Raw genomic sequence first — 17,870 nt, forward strand, 5'->3', positions numbered from 1 at the left:
TATAAAATATAATGCTTTTACAAAGATTCCTGGGGTGCTTCGCTTTATATCTTTTTTCTCTCTTTCTGTTGACGTCATCGATCCTTATTTAGCGAAAAGGAGAACTGCCAATCATCCATGTCCCGTTTGTGGGAAACACTATGTCAACGAAGGCTCTTTGAGAAAGCATTTAGCTTGTCACCCCGAAACATCGCAATTGTCGAGCTCCTTGAGAATGTGGCCATGTTCTGTATGTCAAGCCGTTTTTACTCATGAATCAGGTACCAGATAAAAACGTTAAATTTGTTTTATTTTAGAGGAATAGAATGACCACACAATTCAGTTCATAAAAACGTTTCAAATAATTTTCTAAACAAAAAATTGCTTTATTCAATATAAAAATTGATTAAAACTTACGTAATAAAATTCAATGAAAGTAAAATATTCTCGTGAGACAGTACTTCAAATTGACAGAACGGTAGATCATAATAAAAAATCAATATAATTTTTCTCTAACCTCGTTAGAAGCACAGGCTAAGTGTAGTGTAGAAGAATATAAATTTTTTTACAAATCATGAGAATACCAATACAAAAAATTTAATAAGATACGAAATAAAATTATTATAATGTCCGCTTTCAATCAGCCTGCAAATCTCAAACTAACCAGGCTAAAGAAAATATTATTTTTAAGTACTACAAATACTTCTCTAAGATCTATCTTTCAACTACGAGTCATTCACGTATTAATTCACAAGACATTCTTGAATATAAGTTAAATTAAATTAATTTTTTTTTGCAATCTACCATTGTGGCCATGGTAATTCTATTCTTTTTTTTTAATAATATTCTCACCAGTCAGTAAGTCCACATATGTAATTCGTGGTATTTGAACAAATCCGACATTATTATTAGTATATTTTGACATGAGTAACAGAACAAAATTATCAACAATAAAAATGGCAATTTCATTGGTTTTAGTCTTTTGTTTTATTTTATTTTTTGCATATGTGGACTGAAACTGATGAGAATATTAGCCCCATGCTTATCGTTTGCTTTCACGTCGTTAAAGATGTTTTTTTTGTTTTTTCATGTGCTTATTTTAATTTATGTGTGCGTGTTTTTCACATTCCCCATGTGTTAACCAAGAGTAATTCGTAGGATTACTAACGCATATGGAACATATGAGAATGGATCCCAAACATCAATTCGCTGCTCAATACGTTCTCTCCAGAGCAGCTGCTGAAAGAAGGGAAAGAGAAAGTATTCTCGCGGCTGTAACATCTGCCTCTGGAAGCGGTCTACTCAGTTTAGGAATGGGACCAGGTAAGCGAAAATATTTTGTACGAGAAAACTCAATAACAAAATCTAAGAAGCGTTTTGTTTTTGACATCCGCATCAAATTCGGTTTCTTTTAGGTCTTATTACAGTTTCTTCGGCGGCACTTTGATCTATATAAGACAGAGTTCAAATGGAGGCGTGAGGCTCATTGTGTTACCACAATTTCTTTAGTTTGGAAACTTGGTTAACTACATAATCACCCTCTAACCACGATGCTCGATATTTTTCTCTTGGCAGTAGTTGTCTGTTGTTACCCAAATCTTGTACAAGTAGTACAATGTCCAGGAATCACTCTTATAATCTTATCTTCTTTTCATTGAACCTTGGACGTATCACTTCACATATATCCTATATCATATGTCAATAGCATTTTTCAAAAATTCCATTGGTAAAAGCACATTTCGGCACCCACTTTTTATCTATCTACTTCCTTCGTAGTGTCCAGGTATCCAATAGAAGCTTACTTTATTGTCATGACTGTTGCTAATGCTACCTGACTCTCTGTGTTGATTGTCTAGCAGCCTTTCCTATAAAGCAAATTTCAGTTTAAAAGATATTACATCTAGTTTTCAGTCTGTACGACTTCTGGATGTTTAATTCGTTTGAAACCACCCCGACTCCTGTTCCACATTTTATTATCGATTCATCTGGGAAGATTGAGATTCCTATTTAAAAGTAGCAATAAAAGTGAGAACAAACATAAACTAAATAAATATTTACAACTAGTTTTCTATTGCCTGTTTCGTTCCGTGTTTGAGATCATCAAACTGTTAAGCTCTTTTGATCTGTCAAATTTCTAAAATAGATTTCCAGCTTCTGATCCCCTTGCTTCGGCTCTATTTCTATTTAACGTAACGTATCTAATCATTTTTATTCAGTTTTTCTTCTAAAACAATCATTTTATTATAGCGAGTGGCAGTCCCATGTGTGCGTCTCCGAGTGCTCATAGTGATAGTTCTTCAGGCAACGGAAGATTATCGTCAGCAGGCTCGGAAGGAGGATTGAACAACAATAATAATAACTGCAATACAAAATTAGGTGATATCTTAAGAAGTGAGTTGAATATTCCATCAATTTTTTTAACCCCACTATTCTTTGAAGCAGTGAAGCTATCCAGTTACTATTAGCATAACTAATGCACCCACATTATGTCTTATATTGAAATCTGACGATCAATTATCGTTTTACAGGTAATAATGGACTTCATCAACAATATAACGTAGAAGATCAACTGCATACGGCAAATAGAATGGCTGTTTTAGCGAATATGGTAGGCCAAGGCGGGGTACCTCCTGGTCTAGGTTCGGATTCATCAGCAGCTGCCAATATAACTGCCGCCAATCTTGCCAATTTAGCTATGAGGCTTGGTGTAACACAAGTAAGTGAAAAATCTTTCTAATAAATGTTTTCTTCTATTCTATTCTATGCACATACATACATATACTAGTATTGAACGGCACACATCCGTTATTGCAATGGCCAAAATTAATGAATTAAAGTTTGACCAGATATAAACAGTACAAGCAATTATAAGCATTTTCTGCATCTTCTTCGGCATATTTTGCATATTGATCTTGCGTCTATTAGAAGGATTGCTAGATGTCTTGGTTTGATCTGTTGCAATAGTTCGATTTGGAGTAAAGGGGCTGTTTTCTACATTGACCTTAGTTTCTTGGACAATTGACGATTGCGTTTGTTATGGACTGGGCAAAAATGTTAATGCCGAAAACATTTATCTCGAATTTGGTTGTAAGAAATGACAAAAAGTATGGGTGAATGCAAAACCTCTGGTGCGTCAACTAGCGTGTCTCTAAGGAAACAATTGTGCGGTGTTACCAACTCGCTAACTGTCATAGGTTCCGACACATCTTTGTCACAACTGTTCTCTGTCACAACTCACCTCGATCTCTCCTACTGCATGTAAATTTATTCGAAATTTCTATAATGTTCGTCAAAATCACTGATATCAAATCGCATTTTAGGCAAATCAAGTAAACAACACCAGTAATCCATCAACGCCTCCTATAACCAACGATACCCTATCGCTTTCCATGAATGCCATGAACGCAATGCGTGCCTCTATGGACAGTATTCGAAATATGGACGTAATGAGATCGTCCGTTATGGATATGTCGTCGTCGCAGCAATCGCAACAGCAGCAAGAGGCGCTTAGAATGCAGCACGCTGAAGCGCTGATTAGATCACAAGCTGAGACCGCGTTAAGGCTAGCGATGAGTCAGGCCTTGCCTCAGCTTAGTCAACACCAACAAGAAAGTAATCATAGTCCGCTGCGTCATAACGGTAAGCATATTTCGATAAACGATAAACTAGTTTCCGAAACGCATTCAATTATCACTATTTATTTTTTCAGGAAATTACCAGGGTCATCAAGGTCAATCATCGCAACAACTAAGTCCGGATCTAACTGAAGCTTTAAGGTTGCAAGAGCAAAGGCTAGAACAAGCTTTAAGGCTACACGGAGGCGATCCAAGGACGTTAGGGTTTCCACTATCAAGTCAACAACAGAATTCCCAACCATGAAATTTTAGCTATTACTGAACGCATAACACGTAAAGATGCCTTTAAAAAAACTGTCATTTTCTTTGCATGTTTAATACGCTTAAAAGCTAAAGTCTGTCCCAGTGAGCGTATGTTCTACCGCTTGAGAAAACCGTATACTATGTGGATGATTGAACAATACGTTTTATTAATTACTTGAAATAGGTTTGCTTTTTTTAATATTTAACTTCTGGCGGACAGATTTTTGGCCAAAAGTGTAATAACATACCTAAATAAAAAAGGCGGACAGTCGTGTAAATTTCCGTTATGGCTGTTTCTTTCTGTTAAAATATTTTTATCGAACGAAAAAGGTGCTTAAAAATCCACAGGACCGTCCGTCTTTGATGTTATGAAAAATAGTACAAAGTTGTTGTTTTTTATTTTTTCTAGTTTTAATTTAGTTTCGCAGAAAAAACAGTAACCGAAAACTACCAATACCGAACGAACCAATTTATATCTAATCTATTTATAGATTATACATTTTGTAAACACACATATTTCCTGTCTTGACAAATACGTTTTCAACTTTTTTTACCGAAGGTTTTGGTTCTATATATCAATGGATATTTCCAATCCGTTTGATTTTCTAGGTCAATAAACCTTTCCAAGTTGATTGGCTCTCTAGGTCAATAGATCTTTCCGAACCGTTTGGTACTCTAGATCAATAGATGTTTCCAAGCCGTTTGGTTCTCTAGGTCAATAGAAATTTTCATGTTAATTGGCTCTCGAGGTCAATAGATCTTTCCGAACCATTTGGTTCTCTACGTCAATAGATATTTCCAAGTTGTTTGGCTCTCGAGGTCAATAGATCTTTCCGAACCATTTGGTTCTCTACGTCAATAGATATTTCCAAGTTGTTTGGCTCTCTAGGTCAATAGATCTTTTCGAACCGGTTGCTTTTCTATCTTTTAATGGTGCGATCTTTCCGATTTTTTTGTAATCATACGTTTGGTTTCATGTGTCATTAGATTCTTTCAGAACCGTTTCGACCTCTAGACCATAAGGCTCGCTAGATAATTATATTTTGCCCACTAGTTATTTTTAAGTGAGACTCTACACTCGTCTCTATAGCTTTTGAGAAAACATTTAATTCTTTAAGTCATTAGATCTTTCCGAAAAGTGTGTATCTAGTCCAGTAGATCTTTCTTTTCAATGAGTTGTTTTCCTAAGGCGTTTAGACCAAAAGGTCTTTTTTCAATGACCCATTTGGCTAGATCATTAGATCTTTTTGAGCAATTCTTTTACATTGTTAGCTGTTTGACTGTCTAAGACCATTTGATCATTTTTCAATGCGCCTTTCGACTATCGATATATCTTTTCGTTTGGACTTCTAAGTTAGTTTTTCTTACTAGATCATCAGATGTTTTCCCTTGTTATTGTACACTGAGCATCTAGATCATTTTGTCTTTTTTACCTAGAAAATTGTCTGACGACAGATCTTTTAGAGCCGAACTGCCTTAGAGTAAAGCTTTTTGACCTTTTGGATATAAATCATTAATTCTTTTACATATTTCACATAAATTTTAATGTTTTCTTTTAGATTTTTATCTTAACAATTTCTGGTTATATATGAGACCAAGTCATAAAATTGCGTCCTTCTTTCATTTATACCACTATAAATTGTGGAAATTGTGAATTGTAACAATAAGATCAGTGAAATGGTAGTATTTCAGTTGCTGTTATTTGCTAAATAGATTATTTTATCGTACTGAGTTTGATCTTTTAAAATTCAATGATGTGCCAAATAGTGTTTTTTTTTTAACAATTGCGTCTATTGCGCTCAGTATAATATTTGATGGCTAGGCCATAATAATAAAAATATTAATGCACTTTAAAAGTGCCCAACTACAAAAATCATTAAACAATGTATAGATATAAGTGTTATAAGAAATGTTGAAATAAGAGTTTCGACATTTCCAAATTACTTAAATTTAGGTTGTACATAAATATATATCTAATTGTTTTTAGAATAAAAATTGTATGAATGATATATAGAGAATATGCAAACATTTTTTCTTAAAAAAATTTTAAAATATAAATTTTTCAAAAAATTTATACTTACTTATTTGATTTTGCTGTGATTTTTTTTTATAATTTGGCCGGTTTGATGTAACATACCTAGCAATAACATAATAATTTTTTGCAATTTTTACTGTGATTTTACAATATAAATCTTATAATTTTTATTTTTAAGAAAAAGAAATCGGCTTTAATTTTATGTCTATTTTATTAAAAAAGTACAAATAATTAATTTTATTTGAAAAAAAAATGAGCTATAATTTTTATTCAGAAATATCGAAGAGTAAATGTATCGAGTAAGTGTGAAAGACCAAAATTCATTTTGTATATTTTTGAAAAAAATCCAATAATTCGTACTTAATATTTTTAAATTATTCGGCTTTCCAGGAATATTTTGTACTTTCAAAAATAAAATGTGGTTTTATAATTTGTAAATAATTATGTTAAATAAGAGCCTTTGTACATAAGCATTCCCAAAATTTTGAAAATATTTCTAAAAATTGTTGATTTTCCACTAAAACGAAAACACCTCGCACACATCTCATTCTCGTCGAATGACTGAATCATTAACATAAAACTAAAATTAAAGGAATTGAATTCACAATCAGGATAAATACAAAAACTATCCTTCTATTTTTATAAACGTCTTACTATTGCTCTGGATCCCTCACCTTACCTGTTAATCTATTTATCACCATTTTTAAAAATGAAGTTCTAAATTTCAAGCATAAATTTACTTATATACTATTACTTCATTCTCTGATTTGTTTTTCAAGAGGTAGTTTAGAAATTCAAAGTTAAACTAGGAATCTTTTTGTTTATTCATTCTTCAAAATAAAGTTTTAAAATTCATAGACTCTTCTTCTATTTTTTCATTCCCTAATTTATGTTTCAAATAGTAGTTTATTAATTCAAGATTAAACTTGGACCATTTCTACTTCGTTCTTCTCCTATTCCTTCTTTCTTTAATATAATCCATGAATCTACTTTACTAATTTATTTGTCATTCTTCAAAATGAAGGTTGAAATCCAGAGTTAAATTTGGAGTTTCGCCCTATTTCTTTATTGTCTAATTGATAAATTCAAGGTTAAAATTCGCATATACCACAATTTCTTTATCATTCTTTAATTCATTATTCATATTTCGAAATATAATTTGAAAATTCAATGGTAAATTTAGACTTTCATCCAATTTCTTCATTTTCTAATTCATTTTTCAAAAGCTAGTTTATAAGTTTGATGTTGAACTTTGAAAGTCATAGTTTATAAATAAAAGGTAAAAATTGAACTATTTCCCTCTTTCTTCTCGTTCTCTAATCAATTTTTTTCATTTCTAAATGTAGTTTGAAAATTCAAGGTTTAATTCAGACTTTCATCCAATTTCTTCATTTTCTAATTCATTTTTCAAAAGCTAGTTTATAAGTTTGATGTTGAACTTTGAAAGTCATAGTTTATAAATAAAAGGTAAAAATTGAACTATTTCCCTCTTTCTTCTCGTTCTCTAATCAATTTTTTTCATTTCTAAATGTAGTTTGAAAATTCAAGGTTTAATTCAGACTTTCTTCCTACTTCTTCATCATCTAATTCATTTTTTAAAATGTAGTTCAAAAATTTAAGATGGATAATAAATAAAATTATCTGTAGCTTAGACCGGAAATCAAATTCTACAAGAAAAGAAATCACTTAATGTAATAAAAAACATAACTATGTAAATATATTCATATACTAGCCCAATTCAAAGATAAAATTAGCTGAAGACGACCTTCATTCTTAGAAATGTTTTATTTATTGCTTCAATCGCAATCATTAAAAAAAAATCTTGTTAAATATATTTTCTTCAGCTTATGAACAAAATTTGGAATAGATCCCCAGTTTTCTTTCACGCTGAAACAAGGACTATTTTAGATAAATTAACTATTCAAAATCTTCTTTCATATCTTCCTCATTATCAATGTCAGGTTGAGCAGTGAACCATAGAAGTTTATTTTATATTTTATTGAATAAAATGTTTTCTGATAAACTGAAGTTAATTTTTATACAAGTCAATAATCACATGTTCTTATTCAAACCTTAACCTTACATCTTATTCATTATCATTACAGGAAGTAACATTTGACATATGTCAAACAATAAAGAACACAGAATACAAACTTATAATTTGTTTGTCTCAACAATTACAACTTCTTCCCTATCATTTACGACGTTCATCCATTTAGATCTTCTGCCAATGTTATTTATGATTTGTCTCTTCCTTAACTATAATCCAGTGATACATCTGTTCCAAAGTTCGTTCTTCTGTTCAATTCAGGATTGTAAATATATTATAAATTATAAATATTTAAAATTTCCAATTCACTTAACCCTTTTTTGTATTTTTTTAACATTGCAGACATATTATCGTTTGGGAATGTCCATATTTGGAAAGCAATTTTTCCAAAGAGATTACGGATATCAAAACAGAAGATATATTAGTTAATAGAAATTTCATTTGGAGGTTCAAGGATCGTGGAACATAACCATTTACTAAAGTGTAAAACCATGTTAATGAAATTTCACAAGACGTTTGATAAAAGTTGTGTGCGAGGTATTGTGAAAATTATATGTAAATAGTTGCAATACAAATTATTTTCAAATTTGTCCTGTTTTTCCACATCTATCAATAGCCACATATAGTCAATAGTTGCTAAAATATTACAATAGTAAACAGCATTTCCTGCTGCTATATCTTCCCCAAAAAGTGACATAATCAAGACATTTTACACACACTACACGAACTGTGTAAAATACCATGCATAAAAGTTAATTTTCCAACACCCCCATAGAATTTTTGATTTTTGTAAATGATTCAAAATTTCGACATCAAAATAAACTAAATTAAGGACAACCATTCAAAATATATTTGATAGAATTGAAGTTTACAGGCAAAAATCTAAGGATGTTTGTCCGAACTGGAAGTCCCATAGCAGGGTGTAATTTTTAGGCAATTTTTTCAAATAGAAATTAAATCTATTTGAACGAAATTGTCACCTCTTTTATGCAATATATAAATATACCGATAATGACGAGTGGCATTAGCCACAAAAATGATTTTCTTTGACTTGACACGTTAAAATACAGTAAAAATAATGAAATAGCCCGGTTGCACAAAGTGCTTCAAAATATTTTGCCCACTATAATTACTTAGGTAATTATCATAATAAAAATTTTGCAATAGCCCAATCAAAAATTGATTTTGAAAATTTTTTCGCATTATTCGGATTCAGGTGCGTTTTTGTTTTTCAAAAACAATTATTGAATTCAACATTTTAGTCACCCTCGGTAGACAAAACCTCCATTTTGTCTATCTTCTAGTGTATTTTACATAAATATTAAAGTCTAAATGCCCGAATGGACAAATATTTATTGTAAAATTACCAAAAAAAAAAATATTTTATTTGCAATAGCCCATAATACAAGTGCGGTTTCCGCACAACAGTTTTTCAATTTCTAACCATATTAAGTTTAAATGTTTAGTCACAGTTTTTAAAATCTATTTTGTCACCTACGTTTAACCAAGAGGCCCAAAAAAATGTTGTAGCGCTACCCTATCCTTCCCTAACACAGATATATGCTAAAAATTAGTGCACTCTTTGAGTTTATAGTCTCAAAAAATGTGCATGGCTCAATATACTTTTTCGAAAACAATTTCATCATAGCCAACTCCTTTCAATAGTAGGAATCCAATTAATTAGTAAGTAGTGATAAGATTTAGTTTTAGAATTCCGCTTGTAGAATAAAAAGATAAATAAAATCTGTTGGTAGCGTATGCGATAAAATAGATTTTGTTAAAATTTTAGTTAAAACGCAATAGTCTAAACGCATAATGAAATACTTCTTATGCTATACAAAAATTCAGATATACCATACTTCAGTTCAAGTTTTTTAGTAGCCTTGTACTTAAAAAGATTCTGTTAGTTCCCTCGAACAAGAAGAATGTTTTAAAGAACGTGGTTACCTTTTAATTGTTTTTACAATAATATATTCAGATTTACAAATGTTACAACTACACTTACACAAAAATTTACTCGGAAATTTCAATCAATCAAAAGTCTTACACCTTTCCGTTTAAAAAAGATTCATTCAATGGCCATTAGATTTTTCAGTTTTTCTTTATTTACTTTTAAAAATTATATGAAAACTTTAGGCGGGTGTTTATATAAATTTTTGAGTTTCTAAATTACACAAAATACACTTTTTAATATACAGTCTAAAGTCACTTTTGGGAGACACAAATATTTCGGCATTACAATATGATGAAAAAAATTACAAAAATTCGAGATTGTTCAATAAAACCACATATAATAAATATTGTAGTTTACAATGAATGTTAGTTAAAATTGTTAAGTTATGTTACGTTTTGTATACGTCATGTTATATATTAAGTTCATCAAGTTTAAAAAGTATTTTTAAGATCAAACCTTCCAGGAAAAACATAAAAAATGGCCTCAGCTTCATCCTTTAAATATTTTGCAGTACATTTTTGATAACATAGATAATTTTTTTTATTTAAAAAAAAATAAAAACAAAGGTTTTATGCTTTATATTCATTCTAAGAAGAATAATTTTGCTATCTTTATAGCCTGATATCAACATTTTATAATATTGTGTTGAGTGAGAAATAATTTTGGTTTTAATGTTTTTGGGAATTCTTTAATATAAATTTTAAACAATCAACTCCTACCACTTTCGTTACAAAACCATAGTTCTGTCTTTCTAGAACTGAAGTTTCTGTACGTAAAACTAAAACAAGTGATTATCACAAACCAATGTTGATCCCAGATTTACACCATCAAGATTTGAAGAGACTGGATGGACGACTATTGATCAGATTCGGTCGTTTTTTTTTGTATAGCTTGCTAACCTCACAAATGTTTCTGAAATTTTTCCGGGGCTCGATTATGATTTCTTTCGCATATTATCATCATACATCGTCCAATTTTCAGCGCTTGTAAGCATTTAGGTAAAAAATGAGTTGATTATTGTCTATTTTCCTGTAAGAAACTCTGACCATTATTCTTTTTACTATTAATTCAAGGGGTTTTTTGTCTGAAAATTCTGGTTTTCTCTTAAACACAATATTAAATAAGTTGCAGTTTTCTCTCTTCAGAAGTTAAAAAAGGGAAATGTCTATTAGGAAGAGCCGATATTATTTTCCCACAACCTAATATTACAGAACAAGATCTAAAAAGAATGCAACTTGAAAAAATAAATATCTTAACAATGAAACTTATTGAAATCTTCAAATTGTATGGAGCAATAACCAATATATTTGCAAGCCAAATTGGAAAAAAACGTACAAAAAGACTAATAAGGACAAAATACTTCCAGGACGTCTTCATTGCCATCAGTGTCTAATATGAATCAATACAATCCATTGCAAATGGAACATGTCAATGATACCTTCAGCATATGATAATGATGTTTATAAAACAAATAACCTCACTTTTGCTAACTTTCTATCGTTATATCATTCATTCTATAGTAGTATTTCTTACATTTTTTTTGTAATCGTATCGTCAAACTATAGTTATTGTAGATCTGATTATTTTCTCTATCATTACTTATATATTCTTCTCAAGAGTTTCTTCTGTTACTATTAGTTATTCTTCTTTACCTTCAGCTATTTATATTAAATGAATTGTTTCTTCTTCTTCTTCATCGTACGTTAGGACTTAGTCCTGTGTTTGCATCAATGATCGCCTAGTTGTAGCTGGGATGATGAAGATCAGCTTTCATACCATATTGTAGGGGATCGGGATCCATACGGTTTTTCTTCCTTTGCAATCTTTGCCAACCGGTCATCTGACATTTTGTCCTCGTGATTGTTTGTTGTATGAATTAAATTATTTATTTTAAGTTTAATTATTTCTTTATAAAAGGCCTATATAGATAATACAGAATTTGTAATAATAATAAAGTCATTTTATAGTTGATAATTCGTCAGCGTTTTTTGCCATAACTGCACTAGGACAACATAGTTAAGTGTTTATTGTTAAACAAAGTAGTTCAATAGTTAACAGATATACATGTTTTTTATATTAGTTTTTTAAGAGCTAGACGAAATGTCAACGGAATACAAATAAACGATCTTAAAGGTACTTTGAATTGAAAATGTTTCTCCATCACTTCTAAAATTCTTTAAACATACTTATATTGATTTATCTATTGCCTGTTATATGAAAATAACCAATTACTTCTCGACTAACTTAATCAAAGTTCTGATGCAAATTAACTTCGCAACGTAAATAACAATCTCTAGTTGTTGCAGTCTATCTTTTTCACAAAAAGTTCTTACTAGATTTAACATCTGAAATACCTACAATAAAAGAATAGATACACAAATACAGAAAAATAACAATTTTAAGTTCTTCAAAGCATTGTTTTATTGTTTAAGTCCTATTCTCATTATTACAGTCTGGAATGGTACATCCCGTGTTTGAGTATACAATGAACAGTGAACAAAATTCTTATTTTAGCTGTTGCAAAAGCATTGTTGAGCCTCCTTCTTGATTCCTGTCTTTTTCAATTTCTCACCAAAATCCTTTTTAGTTCTTCTTTGGCTAGATCAATTACGTTTAAAATAATACCTGAGCTTCATTCTCCAAACCATTGTCGCTACCGATTTTACAGCTTTTGAATGACTGAAATGATATAGAAGATATGATCTAGTGAAGCACTTGACTGGATTACTGGACCATGCTTATTACAGCATTCTTTCTCTGAACATTCCATGTGTTCCAACTATCATAGTTGTTTCATTCTCAGAGATCATGTAATATACATAACCATATATGTAACACTTCTACGTGGACAGTTTCTATAAGTGGAAGGTGTTCCGACTAAGTGCGCGCATGAAGCATGCGCAGTATAGATAAAGTGTCTTAGCGAGAAAGATAAAATAATATTTATGATAAAACTCAACCATTGTTTTATTGTCACTTCAGTATTAGAGGATACAAGATAGTGAAAAAGAGTTTACAATCCTACACTCTTTATTGACCTTTCTATCCATCAAGGTGTTAAATTTTTTGTGTTATCAATAAATATATAATTGGAAATGAAGATAAGAAATGTTTCGGTATTAATCTACCATTATTTCTGAATGGGAAAAATATTATATTATACAAATATTATTCTGAAATGTATGAAACTTTTCTATTCGTTTTTATATGATCGGCAATATGTTTAAAAATCATTTCATGACTTTCTTCTACAATTAGATCACATTATGCCCAAGACGTACCATAAAAATTCAGGTGAATAAAAGCTTACATATGGAATATGAGTATCAATTTATCATATTATAACTTTTTATTTCAAAATTTTCATTTATAAACTTATGACTCAAAATTCTTCAAGTTTATCTTTTATAAACTAATTAAAATGTCGTTATCAAATTTTGATATCAAGATCAACTAAAATATATTTTTTATCCCACATAATTCAGATACAATTGTTTACAATCGTATAGACAGGAATACGTTGCCAGGTACCTTCAATGATAATACGTCACAGTGTTGCCAAAGCGATCAGATTTTATTTTACAACATGTTGAAATATTTCGAGAAACATTGTTTTTATAAGTTAAATATGCAACAAAATGTTTAAAGGCGAAATACATGTTTTATAAAAGTAAGTCTTGGGATTCACTACTAAAGCTTACTGTTATGCTTCTACTTTCGTTAATCCTACCAGAACATACTAAATACCGAAGGTCCCTACAAACTATTTTATTGTAGTGACTTGATAGAGACAGTGTCGCCACCATGTTTTACCCAAACTACGACAGAAAATAAATTATTTTCGTATTTTCTTAGTTAAAAATATTAAGTCCGTGAAAAGTTTTTCATTAAATAATTGAGAATACAAATTACGTTTTTATAAGCGTTATTATGAGACGAACAAATGCTAATCAACCGAATTTGGGTTCAACATGGTGACCATAATGTTTCTATCAAATAATTGTATTTTATTGAGAAGTACCCAGAAGAAGTATATTCGTTCGAATCACCAATGAATGTCTACCAGTTCTATATCAAGCCTACATTTTTCATATAATAAGATTAGAGGGTGCAAAATCCAAATACAGTTTGTAATTTTATTTGAATAAATTGAAAAATTATTATTAATAAAAATTATGTTAAAATCTCAAAATTATGTGTCATCTGGCAATACTGGTTGGGAGGCAATGCACTAGTAACGGCGATAGCTCTCGGATAATTTCGGTCTATTTCGATAGGTACCGGAACTGAGGTAGACTTGTAGACTTATAATATATTAGATGTAACGTTTCATTTTTTCTGCGTAATTGTTGTCAGATAAAAAAAATGATATGACAGATAAAGAACCTGATTCAGTTCGTTATAATATTCTAGCGGAAACACGTCACAGGCGAGGAAATGAATAACTTGTATAATGTGATGATTATATACTGTAGAATGGTGATGATGATAACATTTTCAATTTTTTATGAAATATTGTTTCGTTTGTGTGAACTTCTATATTAACATATAAGCAGTTTTTGAATGTATCTATTTATTTTTAAATGTTCAGTTACAATAGTTATGTTAAATGCTTGTGCTATTATTACGAAATAACAGTACGTATTTTTGCCGAAATTTACATAGTACTTGTTCGAAAATGACAGTGTGAATATTTCACAAAATTGAATTTAAAAAACTACATATTGGATTATTAGTATTAAGAATTACAACAAACAAAAGTAGAAGATATAATTCAAATTTAACCAAAATTTCCGACATTTCGGTTGTACTAATTAATAATCAGATCATTGATAATTTTTGAATTCTCTGTAACTTAATATTCTTGGTGAACGACCTCACAGTGTGGTGATAGAAAAAAAAATTAATGTATGAAAAGAGACCCTGAATTTCTAAGAATGTATTTTCTGAAAATATCTGCTGACATATGACATATAGAGAATTATGTCAAGATGAAAAAATGAAGATTAATCAACTATCTACAAAAATATAATACCGGGGTTTCTCATTCTCATTTTTTATCCTAGTAAAAACCCTCTAAATATCATACATTAGAAGATATTATCGGGAAACTGTTTTTTTAGGAAACTACTTTTCTCCCCAGTCGTATAAAATGTTTCCAAGAACTTCTTACCACTCTATAAAGTACCAAATAAAAATTATTATTGAAAATTAATTACCGTGGTTGGAGATAGTGTATAGGTTAGTAGGTGAGGAGAATACACTGAAGTATTATCTATTATTAAATGTTTTTATGATGAAAACGAAATATTCGTTCTGTCAGTTTGATACAAATCTCTTTATTGACTCTATACGTTTCAAAATTGCATTGTCCTAATTTGAGAACTGAGTAGTGATGCTATTATGTTCGAAACGTTGAGAGTCAATTTTTCGCTGAAGCTATTACTTGTGAATGTATCTACAGTGTTAATATTATTTAAAAGTAACTTATTGTTTATCATACATTATTGTATACGTTATGATAAAAAAATTTATTTGATGTTTAAAAAAATATTTTATAATACTTTTATATAATATATTTTTACTAACTTGTGTAAAAATTTCAAAAACACAGCAAAATGTTGGACTGCTAACTGTAGATTTTTGAAATTTTTTGTATATACCTTGTGATCGTTTAAAAAATATTTGCATTTTCCAATTCCATGTATTAAAATGGAACTTTTCAAATTAGCACTTTCATTATACAAGAATTAATCAAAACAGGTATAGAGAATTATTTAAATATTTCCAAAATAAAATTTCTTCTCATTATTTATCTACTTTTTCAACACTAGAAAAAAGAATTTGAATTATAAGTGCTTAGTACTTATACAATAATATACAACGAAATTTCTTTTTTTTCAAATAAGAAACGGTTTTGTGATCCATTTGCTATCTGGTATACCATTATTTTAATCAGAGAACATAATAATTGTTTAAATACTTCCAAATTTTAGAATTTATAGTAGACTAAGAGAAATATTTTTATCAAAAATCACAGTATTTAAAAATTTGTCTATATCTGGCTTTATCCCATGGCTTCCAAAAAGATTGAATGCCTTTTGGTGTTGAATGTCAAGAAAATTTGGAATTACCCCATTTGATATCATGGAAATGAAGTTGAATTGTTGAAAGAAAATTTTATACGATCAATTGGTTAAAACTTTAGATTTAAGGGTTATAATTTACAATCTTTTACTATTTCATTGCCATTTTTATTTAAAATTGACTGCCATTTGACTTTAACTTATATTTGCTTTTTTAGTTATTGTTTAAGTTCCTATATAATTTTTTGTGAACTGTAGAACATCGCAGTGGTTTATTTCAAGTATGAGTGGCGTGTGTATGGAATAATGTTTTGTTCAAAGTTTGGAGAAAATTTGATATTGTCTGGCGAAAAATTAAAGTATATTTATTTTTTGATGAAAATTTGTGAGGAAATAGATAATTATATACATTCAGCACATTACTTTGTAAAAATCAGGACAAAAATTATTATGAAGTATCTTTTAAAAAATAGCAAATAATTTGTTATATATACTAATCCATATAAATATTTTGAAAGACTGATCATTTGTATATAATTATTTATTCCCATCGTTTAATTATTGTAAAATGAAATTAGGTTTAGTGTAAAATTATCTGTGAAATTCAAGGCATTACGAAAATTAAAATAATTTGTAAGATATAGATATAAAGTTGTGAATTTAGAAGAAAAAAATTGTTGCAATGTTTTTGTTTCCTCCAAATCAAATTGATGTATGAACTGTATGTGTGACATGTAATAATTCAATTTACTGGAATAGCAAATATTGAAAAATTACCTTAGTAGTTTTATTTTACACTTCAAACTCCGTTTTTAAAAAATACTAACGATACCAAAATTTCAACGTCGGCGGCGTTTTCTTGACTACCTACCTGTATCTGTAGGTACGAAGCAATATATGTCTTCCTTGATAAGTTAAAAGAATGTCAAATTGAAACATGTGAAAATACAAAGTTTTGATGTAAGTACCAATAACTTAACCTAACTATTTAGGTACTATTATATAAATGTTGTTTTTGAATAATAAATTAGTCGACGTAAAATATACCGTTTGTTTTGCTTTTCGGTTCAGATATAAAAACCCGGCGACCAATTTACCTTATGGGATTAAATGAATCCTTAAAACTGTGGAGCCGCAAAAGATTTATTCGTCTTCAAGAGCTGAAGTGTTTTGTTTAGAAGTCAGACATTTAAAAATTACGATGTGACTTCACAACTAATGTTGCGTATTAGCAGGTGGAGATGAACAGAAGCATGGTAATAGAAAAAGAAGAAGACATTAGTTGTTTCTTGTCTGAATTACTTAAAGACAATCTATAAATATATTATACGTTTTGTTTAACTTGACTTTGACTACTCTTTTCTAAATCCAAACGGTATTAAAAACACTTCTCTTATTGAACACCTTGTATGTTATACTATTACGAATCTCAAAACATTGAATTATAGGCAACCGCTATTACACGGTACGATTTTTTGAAATCTATTTCATTTATTTATTATTTTTACAAAAAATTAAGAATATGTCCAATTTTATCAAAATGATCTAGAACCGTACAGGGTACGTTGATTAGTTGTCCATAAAATAAAATCGGAACATTGTAATTTCTAATGAATCAAAATATTTAGTTTTTGATTTTTCATCCATTTTGTAATCTATTTTATTCTGAATCATTCAAAATGAAATCCAATATAGTTTATTTATCAAAAACTATATTTCAAACGACCTTCGTTGTATTATCTAATACTTACGTATAATGCATACATATATGTAATACTCCTATGGACAGTCGGTATGGGAACAAAACGCTCCTACCTCACGGTGCCGTCAATATTCATTTTCTCTCTCGTTCGAGACCACTTTATCTATACTGCGCTTGGTTGAGAAT

The 17,870-nt window shown here is 29.7% G+C and overlaps 1 protein-coding gene across 19 annotated transcripts in view; it reads left to right on the top strand.

Moving 5' to 3' along the window:
* The window catches only part of LOC130893399 (zinc finger protein 37-like), a 225,185-nt gene extending 208,427 nt beyond the window's left edge, over positions 1-16,758 (top strand). For 12 of the 19 annotated variants that reach the window (XM_057799466.1, XM_057799460.1, XM_057799468.1 and 9 more), the window contains 6 exons: positions 69-260; positions 1,138-1,302; positions 2,227-2,370; positions 2,508-2,695; positions 3,300-3,618; positions 3,689-16,758. In XM_057799466.1, coding sequence (XP_057655449.1) covers positions 69-260; positions 1,138-1,302; positions 2,227-2,370; positions 2,508-2,695; positions 3,300-3,618; positions 3,689-3,858 — 1,178 coding nt within the window. In that variant the 3' untranslated portion in view covers positions 3,859-16,758. The remainder of the gene's footprint in view (positions 1-68; positions 261-1,137; positions 1,303-2,226; positions 2,371-2,507; positions 2,696-3,299; positions 3,619-3,688) is intronic. The other 7 variants (XM_057799471.1, XM_057799472.1, XM_057799473.1 and 4 more) reach the window with 4 other exon arrangements.
* Positions 16,759-17,870: the final 1,112 nt, after the last annotated feature.

This window comes from Diorhabda carinulata, chromosome 4 (genome assembly GCF_026250575.1).
Source record: "Diorhabda carinulata isolate Delta chromosome 4, icDioCari1.1, whole genome shotgun sequence".
Taxonomy (NCBI): domain Eukaryota; kingdom Metazoa; phylum Arthropoda; class Insecta; order Coleoptera; family Chrysomelidae; genus Diorhabda; species Diorhabda carinulata.